This window comes from Cetorhinus maximus, chromosome 4, assembly GCF_964194155.1.
Source record: "Cetorhinus maximus chromosome 4, sCetMax3.hap1.1, whole genome shotgun sequence".
NCBI lineage: Eukaryota > Metazoa > Chordata > Chondrichthyes > Lamniformes > Cetorhinidae > Cetorhinus > Cetorhinus maximus.
This window is the reverse complement of record NC_135882.1, coordinates 40,674,184-40,690,639: the sequence shown is the minus strand read 5'-3', so window position 1 is coordinate 40,690,639 and position 16,456 is coordinate 40,674,184. Positions and strand designations below refer to the sequence as shown.

Genomic DNA, 16,456 nt, shown 5'->3' with positions numbered 1-16,456 from the left:
TCCAGAGGCCTGAACTGCTACTCCATGGGACTGAATTTTCCCATGGACTTCGGAGCCCCAATGTTGGGACTAAATGGACATTCCGAGATCAATAGTTTGTTCTATTAAGGACCTTGTGGCGGAACGTGCAGCATTGTATTCCTCCCAGATGCACTCTGTGGCTGATGAGCTGGTGTCATTGGCCATGTCTTCTGGGAGAACCTCTTATCGCTGAGGAGCCAATCTTCTAAGTGCCACCTGGGAGTGATTCAAAATGTAAGGGTCATGTGAGCTCCCTGGCTACCTAGCGCAAACATGCTGGATCTGCTTTCTGTGATCTCAAATGAGCTGGACGTTCAGAAAGTGAAATCCTTTTCTATTAATGAATCTCGCAGGCTGCTGCCAGGAAGCTCTCAAGGCCACATGTGTGCAGTTGATGGCGCCCTGCACATGTGAAAAGCCTGGGATCGCATGATTCCCACAGCTCTATCAACTTAGCTTGCTTCATCCACGCTTTACTGAAAAGGGCATCTGTCACCTCCCTTATGCATTTATGTGTCGCTGATTGTGAGATCCCGCAAAGGCCCCCAGTAGAGGACTGGAAGGATCCGCTGGCAAAAAAGTTCAGTGCAGCAGTAACCTTCAGAGCAACCAGCATTGGATGCCCTCCAAGTCCATGTGGCGTGAGTTCCTCATGAAGGATGTGGCAAACATGAGCTTCCACGTGCCTAGACAAGTGAAGGCGCCTGTGGCACTGTCTTTCACTCATTTCCATGTATGAGGTCTATCTTCTGTAGACCCTTGGTTGTGCCAAACATCTTTGTGGATTTGGCCCCTCCTTGTCAGCATCTGGGACTTCCTGGGGCCCTTGGCTCTTGATTCTCGGGGCGATGGTCTTCCCTGAGCTGTGTCAGTCGGCGATGGGCCCTTCTTCTCCTCATTCTAATCAAAGCTATGAAGAAGGCAGCGTTGCCTACAGTCTGCATTCTCCACTCCTTGTATCTGTGAATGGTTACAATTGGGCAATCAATGGTAGTTACCCCTAAATGGCCTCCCTCTATATACAAGGCAGGAATCCAGTCTCTAACCCTTGACTTGCCATCAGGCTGCATATCAAGGCTACCCCTTGCAGGATGATATCCTCCAGTGGCTTGACAATAATTATCGATACCAAACCCTTGCACTTATGTCATGACTGCAAGCAAAGTGCCTTGTAAGCCATGACCAGTACAATGGGCACATGGAGGCTTTAGGGTCCAGGCTGCCTCTGGACAGCAGCCGTGGCCCCTGATTGTTTGACCCTACATCCATTCTGACATGCCCATGTAAGGATCAGATGCCAATTAAGACCATGTGCACCGCACCACCTAAACTTAATAGAATCTCGCCTAAATGTGCAACATTATTAAAGGAGCCATGGTTGTTCATTGTGCATTTGAGTCCAGCATTCAGCTGAGCCATGCTGTCCATGGTTTGAGCAGGAAATTTATAGGGTGCACCTTCAATCATCCAAAAATTACTATGCTGAACTCCAGCACGCCCAGAGAACCCCCAATCGAATTTTTTTTCGAGCGTGTTTTTCAAACTGCGTCATTCTTAGATGAATGTGAAAATAATGTCGATTTTCATGTGTGGGACCAGCTTCCAACCTCTCCCTATCACCCACCAAATTCCTCCCATCCTCCTCCATACTCACCGCCTCCTAATTCCCACTCCTCCTGTCACTATCCAGCCTCCCCATTACCTCATCATTGTTCACATAGATATTCCTGTTCTCCCTGCGAGCGCTGTAATGTTGACGTCCCTATGCCGTTAACCTGATCCCTCCCCTTCTCGAGGCCACATGCACCCTTACTTTTTGGGCCCTCCCCCCCTCTCCCATGAGACGACCCAATAGCCCCCCCATGACTTTTCAGCTACCAGCTTACAGGATCCAGATGCCCCCCCCCACCCGAACGTTACTATGCCCCCTGCCTCGCAATACCATGACTCAAACCCCCAGTACCAAATGCCTTAGGTGACTGACCATGCCCTGCACACCATACTTTGCACAACTGTCACTGCCCAGAGAGGCCATTTCCTGCCCAAGACTGGGACCAAGACATATGTGCCATGCAGAGTCCTCTAACATGGCCCAAACAGCCCCAGGACAGTCTCTTCAATATTCCCCTGACAGCATGGCCTCAGCCTTGGGACAGTCTGTTCAAATCCACCCCCCCCTTGCCCCAAGACAGTCTTTTACTACTCCACTCTGTTCATTGGCCACCCCCCTCTAGTCCTGCCTCTGTCTCCCACCACCCCCTTTCCCTCTTGTGTTTCCCCTTCATCTCTCCAGTCCTGTCTCTGTCTCCCTCCTCCCCTCCCCCACCTCTGTCTCAACCCTCTCTGCTGGTTCTGGCTCCCGTGTCCAGCTTTAGCACAGCTTGTGCTATGGGCACCTGATTTTTCACAGCTACACTCTTAAAGGAGGGTGAAAGCAGCATCTACTGACCTCCATGTTGTGGAAGAACTGAAGCTCACCAGGTGCGCACCACTTATATAAGTCATGAAACAAATTACTCTAATTATCTACTTGCAGGACGCTTAATTTGGAGGGGTAATGTAATCCTGGCGAGTTGGCCTTTTAATGAGCATTCATAAGATGCAAGTGAATGCAAATGTATTTCCTGACATAGATCAGCAGGAAACTTGACCTGCCTTTAACCCGTCATCAAAGTTGGGAGAACAAAATTCCAAACTCATTTCCCACCTATGGGAAACTGACATTTTCCATCACAGCAGATTTAGTGCCTCTGCCTGCCATGATTCCTTCCGCTTTAAGATAGAGGTAGATAGATTCTTGACTAACAAGCGAATCAATGTGTATTGGGGGTAGGCAGGATAGTAGCGTTGAGGCCACAATTGGATCAGCCATGATCTTATTGAATGTTGGAGCAGGCTCGAGGGACCAAATGGCCTACTTCTAATTCGTATGCTCGGATGTTATCTTGACATTCTTTTAAAGTGTAAACTAAGATTGGGAGCAAAATTTTTGAGGCTAGTTAAATTGAATTCAGGAGGATTTTACTTGTTAAAAATTAACCCTTTAAAAGGTAAATTGATATTTAAAACAATATGCAAAATAATTAATCACATGTTGGCTGATTTTTAAGAAATGGATTGTCATGTTAGCTGGTATCTTGGAAATGAAGTTTATAGTGAAGCATTTTATAAGTTCATTGGATCCAAAACTAAGGTACAACTTGTAAAATCTGATTATATTCCATCTATAGGATCTATTTTTATAACCCGTGAATAATAGTAATTGGTAAGATCCTGTGCTAAAACATGCTGACTACATTAATTTAACATGTCATTCATGAGAAAGGTGGTCTTAAAATTTCCATTTGGGATCATACTGTATAATCTTGTGCATCAAATAAGTTTCCTGCCATATGTTCTTTGTCATGTCTGTTTCTATTGTTGATTTTTCTTTTACTTTAAAATGTGGATTAACATCTGTAAAAAAAAATGAAGCCTCTGTTGTGTGAAAGTGCCATCAGTGGAAAGCCTATTTCAAGCCTATTTTCTGAACAGCTTTAATAGTTTTATGCTTTATTCAGATAAGATTTATATTAAATTTCAAGAATGTTTACATTTTATAACAGTATAAAATACATAACAAATCATTGACAATAAATGAAACGAGCACTTTTTACATTATGCACTTAACATAAGCAATAAAGACCAGCAGTTTTTTGTGACCATGTTTAATTTTTAACTCTTGAGTAATCTGCATATCTTAATCGCTGCATACCAGTTGTTTTCAAGCTTTGTTTAATTGGTTGCTGCCAGACCTGCTGAGTTTTTCCAGGTAATTCTGTTTTTGTTTTGTTTAATTGGTTCCCTGGAAATACTGACACCTTCTTACTCATCTTCTAACTTCTGAAAGGCATTGAAAGCTATATCAAAGAAAACAATGCTTTTCCTCAGTTAATGTACCAAAGTAGAAATACACACTAGGGAGCCAACAAATGCAGAAAGGAAATCAGAAATCTTACCCAGGAATCCTCTTGAGGGCTTACTGGAGTTACACATCCAGTTTGAAAGCTTCTGCTTTATATAAAGATTTGTTATTAACTTATCCCTTCATTATCAAAGTCACAAATAACATCCGATGTGACTGTGACACCTCATTCTTATCAATCTTTGACATGGTTGACCACACCATCCTCTTCGAATGGCTCTCCAGTGTCATCCAGCTGGCAGGTACTGCATCCTTCCCACTTAGATTTAAATAGAATAAAAGATTGATGGAAATAAAGGTATAACTGTCCCATGTATACCCAGAAATAATTTGCTTTTTCATTATTAATCATGATGATGGTAGAGTTGAATTTCTGATCTGTCAAACACACGAGAGCTCCAATATGGCAGAGGAAGAATTGGGGGATATGTTTGTGGGGAGGGAGGGGGGGGGGAATACATCCCGAAAATCCTGGGGATATAGAGATTGTGCCTAATTTAATGGAGGACACAGTTATCTTTTTTTAACTCCCTTTTCAACCGGGTTGTGAGCTCCCTTGAAATGTTGGCCAGTTGAATTTTAGAAGACTGAAACCAGGAACAATTGGGGATAGTCCCCAGCAACCAGAATGCATTGCGGGATTGGGTGCGTGGTGAGGGAGTGAGTTGACCCATAATAAGAGGGAGAGATCACAGCATTGGTGGGAACACTTGGAGAAATGGTGAGGTCTGTTTAGTTGGTGGGATGAGGTCTGGAAGAAATCATGGGGCTAGGATGAGAGCTGCTGGAGTAGCATTCGTGAAGGAAGAGGGATTGGAAGAGATCACAGGGGATGCTGTGGGAAGGCGATGGCCAACTGCAGCATAAAATTTGCTAGAAGGACTAGAGGGAAGCTCTACTGCTGCTCCTGATCCACAAGCAGGGCTAGAAATATAAAAAAAACATGTGTCTGCTGATCCAACTGCACCCATCCTCTAGCTGCCCAATGTTGCGACCTTGGATACCTGGCTCATCAGTATTGAATTCAAATGACTGCCAAAATCTGATGATCGGGGCTTCACTTACTTATTACAGCCACAGACCCGTCCCTCCCGTGCAGGTTTTTCAGATGCATCCAAACCCACCGCAGTTCAAACGGGGTAGGTTTGTTGGCGGAGGGTTAGGTTTTGTACATTTGACTGTTTAAATCACCACTGCCCACTGAGGTGGCATGGTTTAAAATACCCTATCAACTATTCCTCATTATATTTTGTTGCCAATATGATTGTTATTTACAACATAAATACATTAATGTTGTTATATTAATGGTCTATAATTAGTTGAGTTTAAAATTCTGGGTTATTTTGGTGAAAATAGGGTATCAGGCCTTGGTTCAGGAACCAATCCCCCATTTATAACATTATTCTTAGGGAAAACCAGTTCCGAGTTAAGACATTTCGACTTAAGGCGCAGTTTTCAGGAACCAATTGTGTCATAAGTCCAAGGACTGCCTGTAACCGCAGATTCTATTCATGAAGAGTTCAAGCATAGTTATGCCAAAAAGTTACTTGATTAGCATTTTTATTTTTTTTTGTTAATTTCATGCAGGGACAGCCATTAACAGTGACAGAACTGCAGGTGAGACAGTATGAAAATAACTTTTTATGCTAGTTACTGGCTAATATTCAGATGCTATTATCCAAGGAAAGTCAGTTTTAAATAGTATATAGAACATGAAAAAGTATGGAAAGCATTAAATCGTTTCCAAATAATATGCTGTGTGCTCAGGAGTTCTAAGGATGTATTTTCTCAAAACTTGTTCTTTTGGTGTTTCAGACCTCCTTGCAATGAATAGTCAGTTATAGTTAATGTGCTCATAAAAAGGTTGCATTGTTAATAACCGTTTCCTTTGTGTGCAATATGTTTTGATTTTAATGCTCAAGGATGCAAAAAGCACACTGAACATTTTTTTCTAGGAATCCTATATAGCCTCAACCAACTTATTTAAATGTAGTTTTGCTCTTAATTTTCTGAGAACATTTCTAAACCAAGCATGACACGTTATTCATCATTCTATTCATTTTGATTGGTTGAACTATCGAATAGTAAGCAAAATTGGCAATGCTTGAGAGCTAAATGTCACAAAAAATCATTTCTCATATTGCAGATAATTAAGAAAATCTAGTTGAATAAATTTCCCTTAAAATTTAGAAACTTATAAGTTTTCAAAGCACAGTTCTATATTTTCAAATTAGAAACGTCTGTTTTCTTGAGAGCTAATAGTGAAATGCTTGACCACTTGAGTTACTCAGCCACCTTTTAATTTTATTGCTCTATAACGCATGCTAGATTTTAAATCCATCAGATTTATGAAACCAAACATACATTTGCTTCATCTTTAACATTGATCTGAAGAGGCCTAGCTTCACTCCAGTGCCGCTAGCACAGGCTAGTGTACACTGATTCCAGGATCTGACACCAGAGCTAAATCGAGTGAGACTGCCTGGAGGATGTATGCAAGCTCTGCTTTATGTCAAAGTCATTTTAGCCCTTAAAATTGTGAGCTCTAAATCAGATTGTCAGTGCAAAGCCAAGATCTGCTTCCCTTTGTCAGATATCATGTGTTATTGCATCCCAAGTCTCAAATTTATTTGCAATTTTAGGAGTTTTTTTGATGCCAAGGCATTTTTACTTAACCTAACAGGCGCAGCTAGCACAGAAAACTACTCTCATTAATGATGCTCGACTCCAGGAACAGGAGCTAAGAGAGCAGGTAAAAACAGATTTTTACACTTTCAATGGTACATCCTTCGGTTTGTTTCTGCACCCAAACTCTCATTCAATGAATTGCTCTTCTGGTTTTTTTTCCCAGATTCATTCACTTGAGGATCAGCTTAGGGTCCATGAGAAAAATTCCTGTCTATCACCATTTGGGACACCATACAAAGGTGAGAAATTGGGAATCTTATTTAGTTTTAACACAGACAGAGATGCCAACTTCTTGACATTCAGGTAGTTTCCTGTAATTGTTCACTCTTAAAATGCTGAAAATGAGCTTAGCTGGTAGTTCTTCCTCATGATATGTGTAACCAAGTTTTTGGGTTGTTAATTGGCTGTAAAGCTGATTTTTTTTTTCAGAGCCCTGATAATAATGTAGGAGTACAGCCTACTCTCCCAGGAAGCCATCTAACTGGCACGCAACAAATTACTGTTGTGCCATTTCTGATAGATAGTGATTCATGTGGTTTCCTCATATTGTGTTGCAGAGAGCCTCAAGACCTGTGCTGTTGCAGCCTTTTCTCAATCCTAAGGGATCTTGATTCGTTGTGTTGATTTCCCGTTGGAAGTTCTTTTAAAGTATATATTAGACTAGTCCGGACATCAAAATCTCTCTTCATTTATCCATTTTCCAAGTTTTTGATCTTTCGCAGGTTTCCCAGACCCTTCTACTGGGAGTCAAACCACCAGAAAATATCAGATTTGACTGTACTTTTAGGACAAGCGTATATAAGAATGAAAAAGCCTCTGGCTTTTTAGACCATGTGGTAAAATTAGTGACCAATGCTGTGTTCACTGGAAACCCATAGACAAAGTCCCATGTGTGTTTTAGTAGTAAACATGGTATTTGGGACGATTCAAGGGTGTGGTAAACACGGAGATTAAAGATGTTTTGCTTGATTTCCCCAATAGACAGCCAGCCAATTTTTAAAACTTTATATATGCTGTGTGACACCAATGGCCTGTTCAAATCATGCTCGAACATGAGCTTCTCTGTCGACGATGTGGACTCTTGTGTGATTTAGTCCGAGATTTATCAGTTGGACAACAACTTCAACAATATGCAAGTTTAACCAGTGGTTCTTAAAGTATGACCCTGGATTGAGTAAAATTTGCTGATGTCTTTTATCCTTAATTTAGCAGCAAAGCTCAGGATAATTGTTTTAACAGTAGACCATTGAAGGAATCAAAAGGTTAGGGGTTCACTGATGCAATATCTCTAATGGGCCAGAGTGCATTTTAAGTTTCTTTGAGAGCCATCCTTTGTCAACTACTTTTGAGTAAATCAGCTATTTACCCACTGTAAAAATAATAAATTTAAAAGGGCTAAAAGAACATCATCATTGGTTTAAGTTGCATACACTGTAACTTGTTTTGATTTGGTAAGCATAATTATAATTCAACCATTATCAGAAATGGCTGTCTTTACTTAAACCTCCAAACAAGTTAAGTTATTGTTTTTCTATCCCTATGTCAATTTGAGAAATAATGTTTTTTATATTGAGATGTTGGGATTGTTGAGATTTAATCCACTTTTCCCTCTTACTTATATTTTTCATACTGCTAAACAGATGGAAATTATGCTGTTGATGGATCTGTGATAACAGAACCCACCGAATTAGAATACCTTAAGAAGGTGCTATTTGAATATATGATGGGAAAGGAAACTAAGGTATGACATTACATATTTTGTGATATTTAATATCTTAAACACTTGAAGTTTCAGTGTAATGTTTCACAGAAAAAGGCAAAGTATTTTGCAAGTGCTAAGATATTTATGGTATTTCTAGAAACGCTTCCTTTTTTCCTTGCCCTCAGATGATTTTCTTGCTGAGTTTTCCTATTGTCAGAAGGTTTTTTTGAGCTAATTTCACCATTATTTTGATTATTCATATACTTTATTTTTGCGGGCAAAAATGAAGTTAGAAGGCAGGGGGAGGAAATACTGAATACATGGGTTAAGATCCCTTTTAAAATATTTTTACTTAGATTATTGATATCAATTTTTGTGGGGTGGGACTGATAAAACTATATCCTACATAGAATAGTGCCTATATTACCTGCAAAAGTCCACAAGTAGGAAGTGAACAACTGGTATCATAAATGTTTTCATTAATTTCTCAAAAGACAACAGTTTTTTATGGAACTGAAGAGGAACTTACTAAAATGTCAAACCATGTAAGCAGATTTTAAAAACATTCTCAGGATGTCATGGACACTGGCATGACTGTATTTATTGCCTATCCAAAGTTTCTCTGAAAAGGTGGTACTGACCTTTTAATAGCAGTTGTATGTACAACTGAGTGGCCTGCTAGTTTTTGAGGGCAGGAAGAGTTGACCAATGGTGTAGAATGAAATCACGTGCAGGGCAAATTGGTGGGGGTAGCAAGTTCCCTTCCCCGAAGGAAATTAGTGACCCAGTTAAGTTTTCTGACAATGAAGGAGCATAGATATCCGTCCAGATCACAATGGTGTATAAGTTGGAGGCAATGGTGTTAACATGCACCTGTGGCCTCATTCTTCTAGGTGGTGGAGATGGCAGGTTTGGGAGGTGCTGCTAAATGAACTTTGGCTACTTGTAGCAGTGCATCTTGAAGATGGTACACATTATAGCCAGGGTATGCTGGTGATAGACTGAGAAATGTTTAGGCTATAATGAGGTGACAATCATTTGGAATTTTTTGTCTAAATGGTGTTGAGGTTCTTGAATATTATTACACCTACGCTCATCCAGGGGAGTTGATCATATACGATCATATTCCTGAATTGCGTCTTGTCAGTCTAGTGAGGCTTTGGGGAGTTGGGAAGTGAGCCAGTCGCCACAGAATGCCTAGCTGCAGACCTTCTCTTGCAGCTATGGCATTTATGTAACTGGTCCGGTAGAGATTTTGATTAATGATGATCCCTGGCATGTTGATTTTGGGGCACTTGGTGATGGTAATGCCATTAAACATTTAAGGGATGGTTTTTTGACTCTCTCTTGCTGGCAACGGCAGCGGTCATTGCCTAGCACTTGCATGGCATAAATGTAAACTGCCATTTAAGCCCCCAAGCTTGGACATTGCCCATAGTTTGCTGCATGCAGGCATAGACTGCTGTATTATCTGAGGAATTGTAAATAGAACAGTGCAATCATCAGAAAACGCTCCCACTTTTCGTCATATAATGGTGGGAAAGTCATTGTTTAAGCAGCTGAAAATAGTTTGGCCTAGAATGCAGCATTGAGGATTTGCTGCAGCAATACGCTGGGATGCATGACCACCAATGACCGCAACCCTCCTATTTCAATGATTCTATCTTACTCTGTGCCAAGTATGACTCCAGCCACTGGAAAGTTTTTCCCCTGACCCCTGTTGACTTTAGTTTCACTGGGGGCTTTGGTGGCACAGTCAGTCTCTTGTTGTCAAGGGGTGTGCTGTATCTGGAATTCATCTTTGGACCCAGACTATAATGAGGCCTGAAGCTGAATGGTCCTGTGGAACCCTAATTGAACGTAAATAAGCAGTGCCAGCTGACTCTCTTAACCAGCTATCGCCCTTGCATGTATTGCAAATTATTGATTGTGCTGCACAAGATTTGCTATGCTTTTGCTTTAGTTAATTTTTATTTGTAAATAAATCAGAACAGTCGTCTAGCTGGATGAGAGTGGTTTAGTGATGTAATAATTTCCGTTTTCAGAACTAGCGAAACCATGGTGAAAATTCTCTGTTCTCAGTTAGCACTTTACCATTGTTAGAGTTAATTGGGCTATGCTGTCTCAGTTCTACCTAGAACGATGCACATTTAGGTTCTTAAGAACTGTGAGCTGCTTCCCAGAAATACCATTCACTTGAGAAAGGAGATGCCAGAGAAATCGTTAACAGGAATGAGGGAGTGGTTTAAATGTCAATGCTCTTAGCCATGTAAGCCTTCTATTGTTGTGTAGTTGGGACACTTTCTTGGCAGCATGGTTGTAGCATCTATCCTTTTCATTCACTTGTTTCAGATGTATCCCTGACTATCTGGCTTGTGTCTCTGAGATGCAAGTAAGAGCAATGGGGGTATTTAATTGCTGCAGGAATCCCAGGGAGAGTTCAACAAACTGGAACTGACGTCATCAACTCAATTGTGCAGAACACCCCAAATTGATATAAGGCTAATCAGTTTTCCTCTGGTTAATCACTGCTGAGGTTCAATAAATCAGAGACACTTTTCTTTTTGCTTTTGATTTTGGGAGTACCTTTGGGGGCCAGTGTTTGGCTGGGAGGAATATTACTCTCCTTGTTGCTGTTTGTTCCTCTCTCTGCTGGTCTGCGATTACATCATTGCTAACACAAATAAATTGGTCATCAGATATGTGGTAATCTACTTTGAAATAATTTCAACGTCGCTTTCCTCTACTCTTAAACCAAAATTATTTTTGAGTGTGCTATTTTTATGTTTGTATGAAATAATAATTGGTCAATCGTTTCTAGAAAAATTGCCTATTTCATGAACTATATAGCCCATAAAAAGTGTTAAATAAAAATAGAAAATGCTGGAAATACTCAGCAGGTCAGTCAACATCAGTGGAGAGAAACAGGGTTAATGTTGTAGGTCGATCCTTCATCTGAATTATCATTGTATAAAAAGTTTTGTTTGATTTATTTGTTTAGTCACCTGTAAGGTCATGGTACAATTTATTAGTCCAAGTTTTGGAAAGGTTCCTTTTGTTTAATTTCATGAGGTAAAGATCTAGTAAAATCTTTCTAATTGGAATTCTGCAGGCTGTTTTAAAAAGAGATGAGATTTCATTTTTGATAGCTGCAACCAAAGAAGCTAATTTGAACTATTTCAAGTGGTTGTAATACATGGAATAAATTACTTTCCTTAAATGTACTTAAAGAGCTTTTGAAGCAATTATATAAAGCAGTATATGATTCTGGAATGGCTCTCAGTTTAATTTTAAGGATTTCTTACCTTCAAGATAATTTATTTTATCAAATTTTGGTGTTTGACATTGCATATATCAAGTTTCCATTATAGCACTCATCCTTTTGAAGCGATTAATATAGCCAGTGTTGTAATTCAGTGTTATTGGAAACAATCACAATTGAAATAGTGGCAGTTAATAATGGACAATTTCATTCTTCTCAGCCAAGTTATCTCTAGCAATTATTGACTATTCTATTGAGCTTTTGGTGTTAGAAATAGTTAACTCTTTTGCAGTTCAGCAGCTCATCTAAATGTCAGAATATCACAGTTCTTTTCCAGATTATCCTTTTTGGGAGAAAATTTGGGCCTTTGCAATTTTATTGCCTTTTTATATTTCAGACTTTGGCGAAAGTTATAACCACTGTGCTGAAGTTCCCAGCAGACCAAACACAAAAGATATTGGAGCGGGAAGATTCTCGATCTACAGTGAGTCTATCTTCATTAATAATCTGAATCTTTTCAGCTAATTTCACAGTACGCAATCGACTGGCTTTCCAGAGTAAGGCACCAATCTTCATTTTTGGAACAAAACCTTCAAGACTTTTGTCAATTAGGTTTTGGGTCTCATTATGTCTTACAAATGAAATTACCCCAAGTGCTTTTACTTGAGGGTGAATGGATACAGTGTATAGCAATAACCATAATTATGACAAAATTGAACCTTGTGATATTAATTTAACATGTTATGCAAGGCATACCAAAACTAAAAAACCCTTTGCAAATCACATTAAAAAATCCTATCATCCATTGCTTATGTTTCATAGAGTGCAGCCTGTTGCCTAAAATTTTTGTTTCCCTAACCCTGTTCCCCCAGGCCAAGTATATCCTACAGCTAAGAGAGCAGACACAAACCTAATACTAGGGCTTCACTATTTATGAATTTAACTTGATCTAAAGAGTAATATATCTGAGATTGTGAATCATAGGGCTAGCAGTACATTTCTATAAGTTATCTTTTGCTTGTAAAGCACTTTGGGGCGTCCTGAAGATATGATGAGGTGCTCTGTTTAAGTGTAAATATACTTTTTTGTGCCATCAGAATTGGAAATCGTATGAGTGCTACCGTACTCTCTCATCATTATGAACTAGTGGAAGCCACCATGCTGACAGACTGTTCAAGCTAAAAAAAAAGTTTATTTTAACAGTAAAAGCTATTCAGAAATAAAAAGTATATATCAGCAGACAAAATTTAAGTTACAGACTTAATTGTCAGTAAAATTTCAAAATTGTTTTCTAAGGTCAACAAAGCTCCTAGCATTCTTTAGGAGTTACATGTCCACACATGAGTTGCTAGAGTCCTGCCTTACTGTTGTGGAATTAAGCAGTTACATCATGTGAACGGAAAAATGCAGTATTCAAGCTTGGTTATATGTCCCATTGCTTTGATGCCTAAGCTGACATTGGAAGATTGTTTTAAAAAGATTTTAACAATTAATCAAATGAACCCCTGAACTTTCATGGCTCTGCTGTTAAGTTTTCCAGTCCCTACTAGACTTAAGCTACAAATTAATGTGATAACATTGAAACTGGACAGACCCCACTCTGGTGCAGTCACAGAATGCACAGAACTTGAACAGGAGGAGCAGGGATTACAACTTCCTGCCACCCATCAAAGTGTCCCCATGACGTACACAAAGGAATTAGTCAGGATTTGACCTCTGGATGTGCTACTATACCTTGTGGCCTTAAAGGGACTGAGCTTACCTTAGCAATGGAATAATATATTATGTTAACATGATATATTGCTCCTATCCTTATTAAATATGTATCTTATTAAACGCACATTCTGATTCACTGTGAGCAACACCATGGGAAATCTGCTTGTGTAGCTAAACAAATGTTGATATATATGCGTGTTAAGTTGTGGTATTTGTTTGATCAAAAGCTTCCAGCCTGTTATTGTTAAAGCTTCCAGCCTGTTATTGTGTGCCATAATAGCCACAGAAAAATTGAAAGATTTAAGTCTATTTCCAAATAATGTTGAAATTCGAAAGTCTACACTACACTAATTGTCAGGATTATATAAAAATATGAACAAATCACATCTGATTCATCTTGGATAACGAAAGAGTGCAGAAGAAAACCCAATTATTTCCTGACCTTGAAATAACAAAGGGGAGGACCAAGCAGTTGCCAATCTAATGAAAATCAATCTGTACCTTGGGACCTATTTAAGCAGTTTCCTGCAGAATAAACATGACAGTTATGTTACATATGCTGTTATGATTCCAGCTGATGATACTGGACAAGTCAGATCCCAGAGTGAAACCTAGCTTGATAGATCCTAACTTTGTTTTCTTTTTTAGAAACTGTGGAGGTCAGTTACTTCACGCATTCACAAGAAATCTGCCAGTGTACTTTTTAACACAGAATAAAACATTTATTAAACAAGAAAAATGAACTATATTACACTAGATGAAAAGGCTGGAAAGATTTCAATTCAAACACCAGAAAATGATTCAAACTCTCACAATTCCTTTTATCCCAGCAATACCCTTACAGACACACAACCCCTGTGGGGTAACCCATCTCTTCACTTAGAGTTGTAAAATCTTATTAAAAATGCACGTATACAAACAGGGCCACAGACTTCCTGGCACACAGGCCACAAAACCTCTAAATGAAACTGAATCCAGATTTTACCTTTCTTATCACACAAAATAAAAATATAAATGTAAATTAAACTTGAAGCTATGCATTGTTCTCAACAATGCCACGAGACCTAGGAGCAATGTTACTGGACTAGTAATTCAGAGGCCTCGCCTAATGATCAGGAGATATGAGTTCACATCCTATTTCGGCAACTGAGGAATTTAAATCCAGTTAATTAAATCATAAGTTGAATAAAAAGCTAGTATCAGTAATGGTCTCCCTGTAGTAAAAACCACCTAGTTCACTAATGCCCTTTAGGGAAGTGTCTCACCGCCACCACCTTGAGGGAATTAGAGATAAGCCCTAAATGCTGGCCTTTCCAACAACACCTCCATCCCATGAATGAATGAAAAATGTTTTTAAAAATCACAAGTGCTTTGCAAAATGGTGTCTCAGAGTTGATATCATTTTGATAAATGCATAGACTTTGCTGTCATGATGTGACACATCATCTTTGTCACTTCCTATGTTACTATTATGTAAAGCCTGTGCTAAGCTTGAATAACTTTCAAATTGCATAGGATAAGATAAAAAGCTCGAATAGATGATCCTTCTTTCAATCATAGCTTCCCATCTCAGATGCTCTCATGCACACTAGCTTTCTCTTTTTATATTTTGTCCATACTCCTATGGTTAGTACTGTTTTCCTTCTGAACCAGTGTATTCTCCATACTTTACCGATATTAAGCGTCACCATACAGTCTCCTATTCCAACTCAATCCTTTCCCATGATCTAAAAAGTTGAACTCCTTACCTTCTTTAGTCTTTCTTTCACTTGCAATCTTCATGCCTTTATAACCGAAGCATGGTATCAGCTTATCACTGTATGTTCATTTATCTCATCTTTTTATTCTTGGTGGAATCCTGCAGTGTGTGTTCTTGGCCCTGAATTTTCCATAAAAAGCACATTTGATTATTGGTTCCACAAAGTTATCAGAAAGCACCAGAGTCTTTTGGCAAGTTTTGATTCTCGTCTGCTGACTATTCTGTTTGTTTAGGCCTATTAATGCAAAATTGGAAAATAATCATATTGCAAAGAAATGATTTTTTATCAGTTTTTTGCAATTGATAACATAGAGAACTTTTCTCTAATGTAATTTGGTGAAATTCATAGGTAATCATCACAACTTGTGATGATTACAAGGCTGTAAAGATGAAATCAAATCAGAACTACATAATCATTTGGTTGTACTGATTAATTTAAGTTGTTTGTATTCATCAGTTTGTTCTGGATTCTTGGGAAGGAAAATAATGATGCGATGAAACCCAGCAGAGCATTGCTCAGTTGTTTGAAGTGTTGATGAGCAGTGCTGAGAGCAGGCATTCTTCTTCAAAACAAACCCTTAGACAATATTTTAATGTGAATTTTTAACATTCATGCAGTGTTCTTCATTTAAATAGTAGTTCTTGGTGTTCTCCATAGCATTGGCAGCAGTTTGAATGACACACCAGGGATTGAAATAGCTGATCTTCTGCTAGAGTGCTTTGTGTTGTTCAGAGGCCACAAAGAAGCCCTGCATTTAAATAGAAAAGCACTCACTGAATTTATGTCAATGACCTCACTCAAAATACAGTAGTGCAAGAATGTGCTTACGGGCTCTTTGTATAAAGACCAATTTCACTGGTTCCATCCTTTTCAGCTAAAATGTAATGCCACATTAAAAGTAATATAAAATTAAAGTACTTTTTTGGTAAGATTTTTTGGAAAACGTTCATAGCGTAATCTTCAGAGCATTAATTTCAAGAGCCTGTATGTTATGAAATGGACCATAATTTGACTGTAAAACTAATTTATTTTTCACTACAGCATGTCAACATCTGTACAACCCATGTACCTTTTGATATATTTCAAGTGTTGTTTCTATACAATTAGTTTTTGTCTCCTTTTTGGAAATTGCCTCAAAAAAATGATCCCCAGAATGTTAAAGTAATATAAAATAAAGCTAGAATGCCATGTTTATAAGTCTGAACAACACTTATAAAACCAAGTCTAAACTGGCATTGCATTATCTTCATTTGCTTCAGCACACAAGTGTCCTATTCATAGTTTTGAATTTGTATTGTATGTGCCCAACCCAGATTAAAGGGAAAATCGACTAAAAATGGAGG

At 38.9% G+C, this 16,456-nt stretch overlaps 1 protein-coding gene across 5 annotated transcripts in view; it reads left to right on the top strand.

Moving 5' to 3' along the window:
• Window positions 1-16,456, top strand: part of golga4 (golgin A4) — a 212,248-nt gene that overhangs the window by 186,434 nt on the left and 9,358 nt on the right. For 3 of the 5 annotated variants that reach the window (XM_078540096.1, XM_078540093.1, XM_078540092.1), the window contains 5 exons: window positions 5,573-5,602; window positions 6,669-6,737; window positions 6,837-6,912; window positions 8,314-8,414; window positions 12,035-12,121. In XM_078540096.1, coding sequence (XP_078396222.1) covers window positions 5,573-5,602; window positions 6,669-6,737; window positions 6,837-6,912; window positions 8,314-8,414; window positions 12,035-12,121 — 363 coding nt within the window. The remainder of the gene's footprint in view (window positions 1-5,572; window positions 5,603-6,668; window positions 6,738-6,836; window positions 6,913-8,313; window positions 8,415-12,034; window positions 12,122-16,456) is intronic. The other 2 variants (XM_078540095.1, XM_078540094.1) reach the window with 1 other exon arrangement.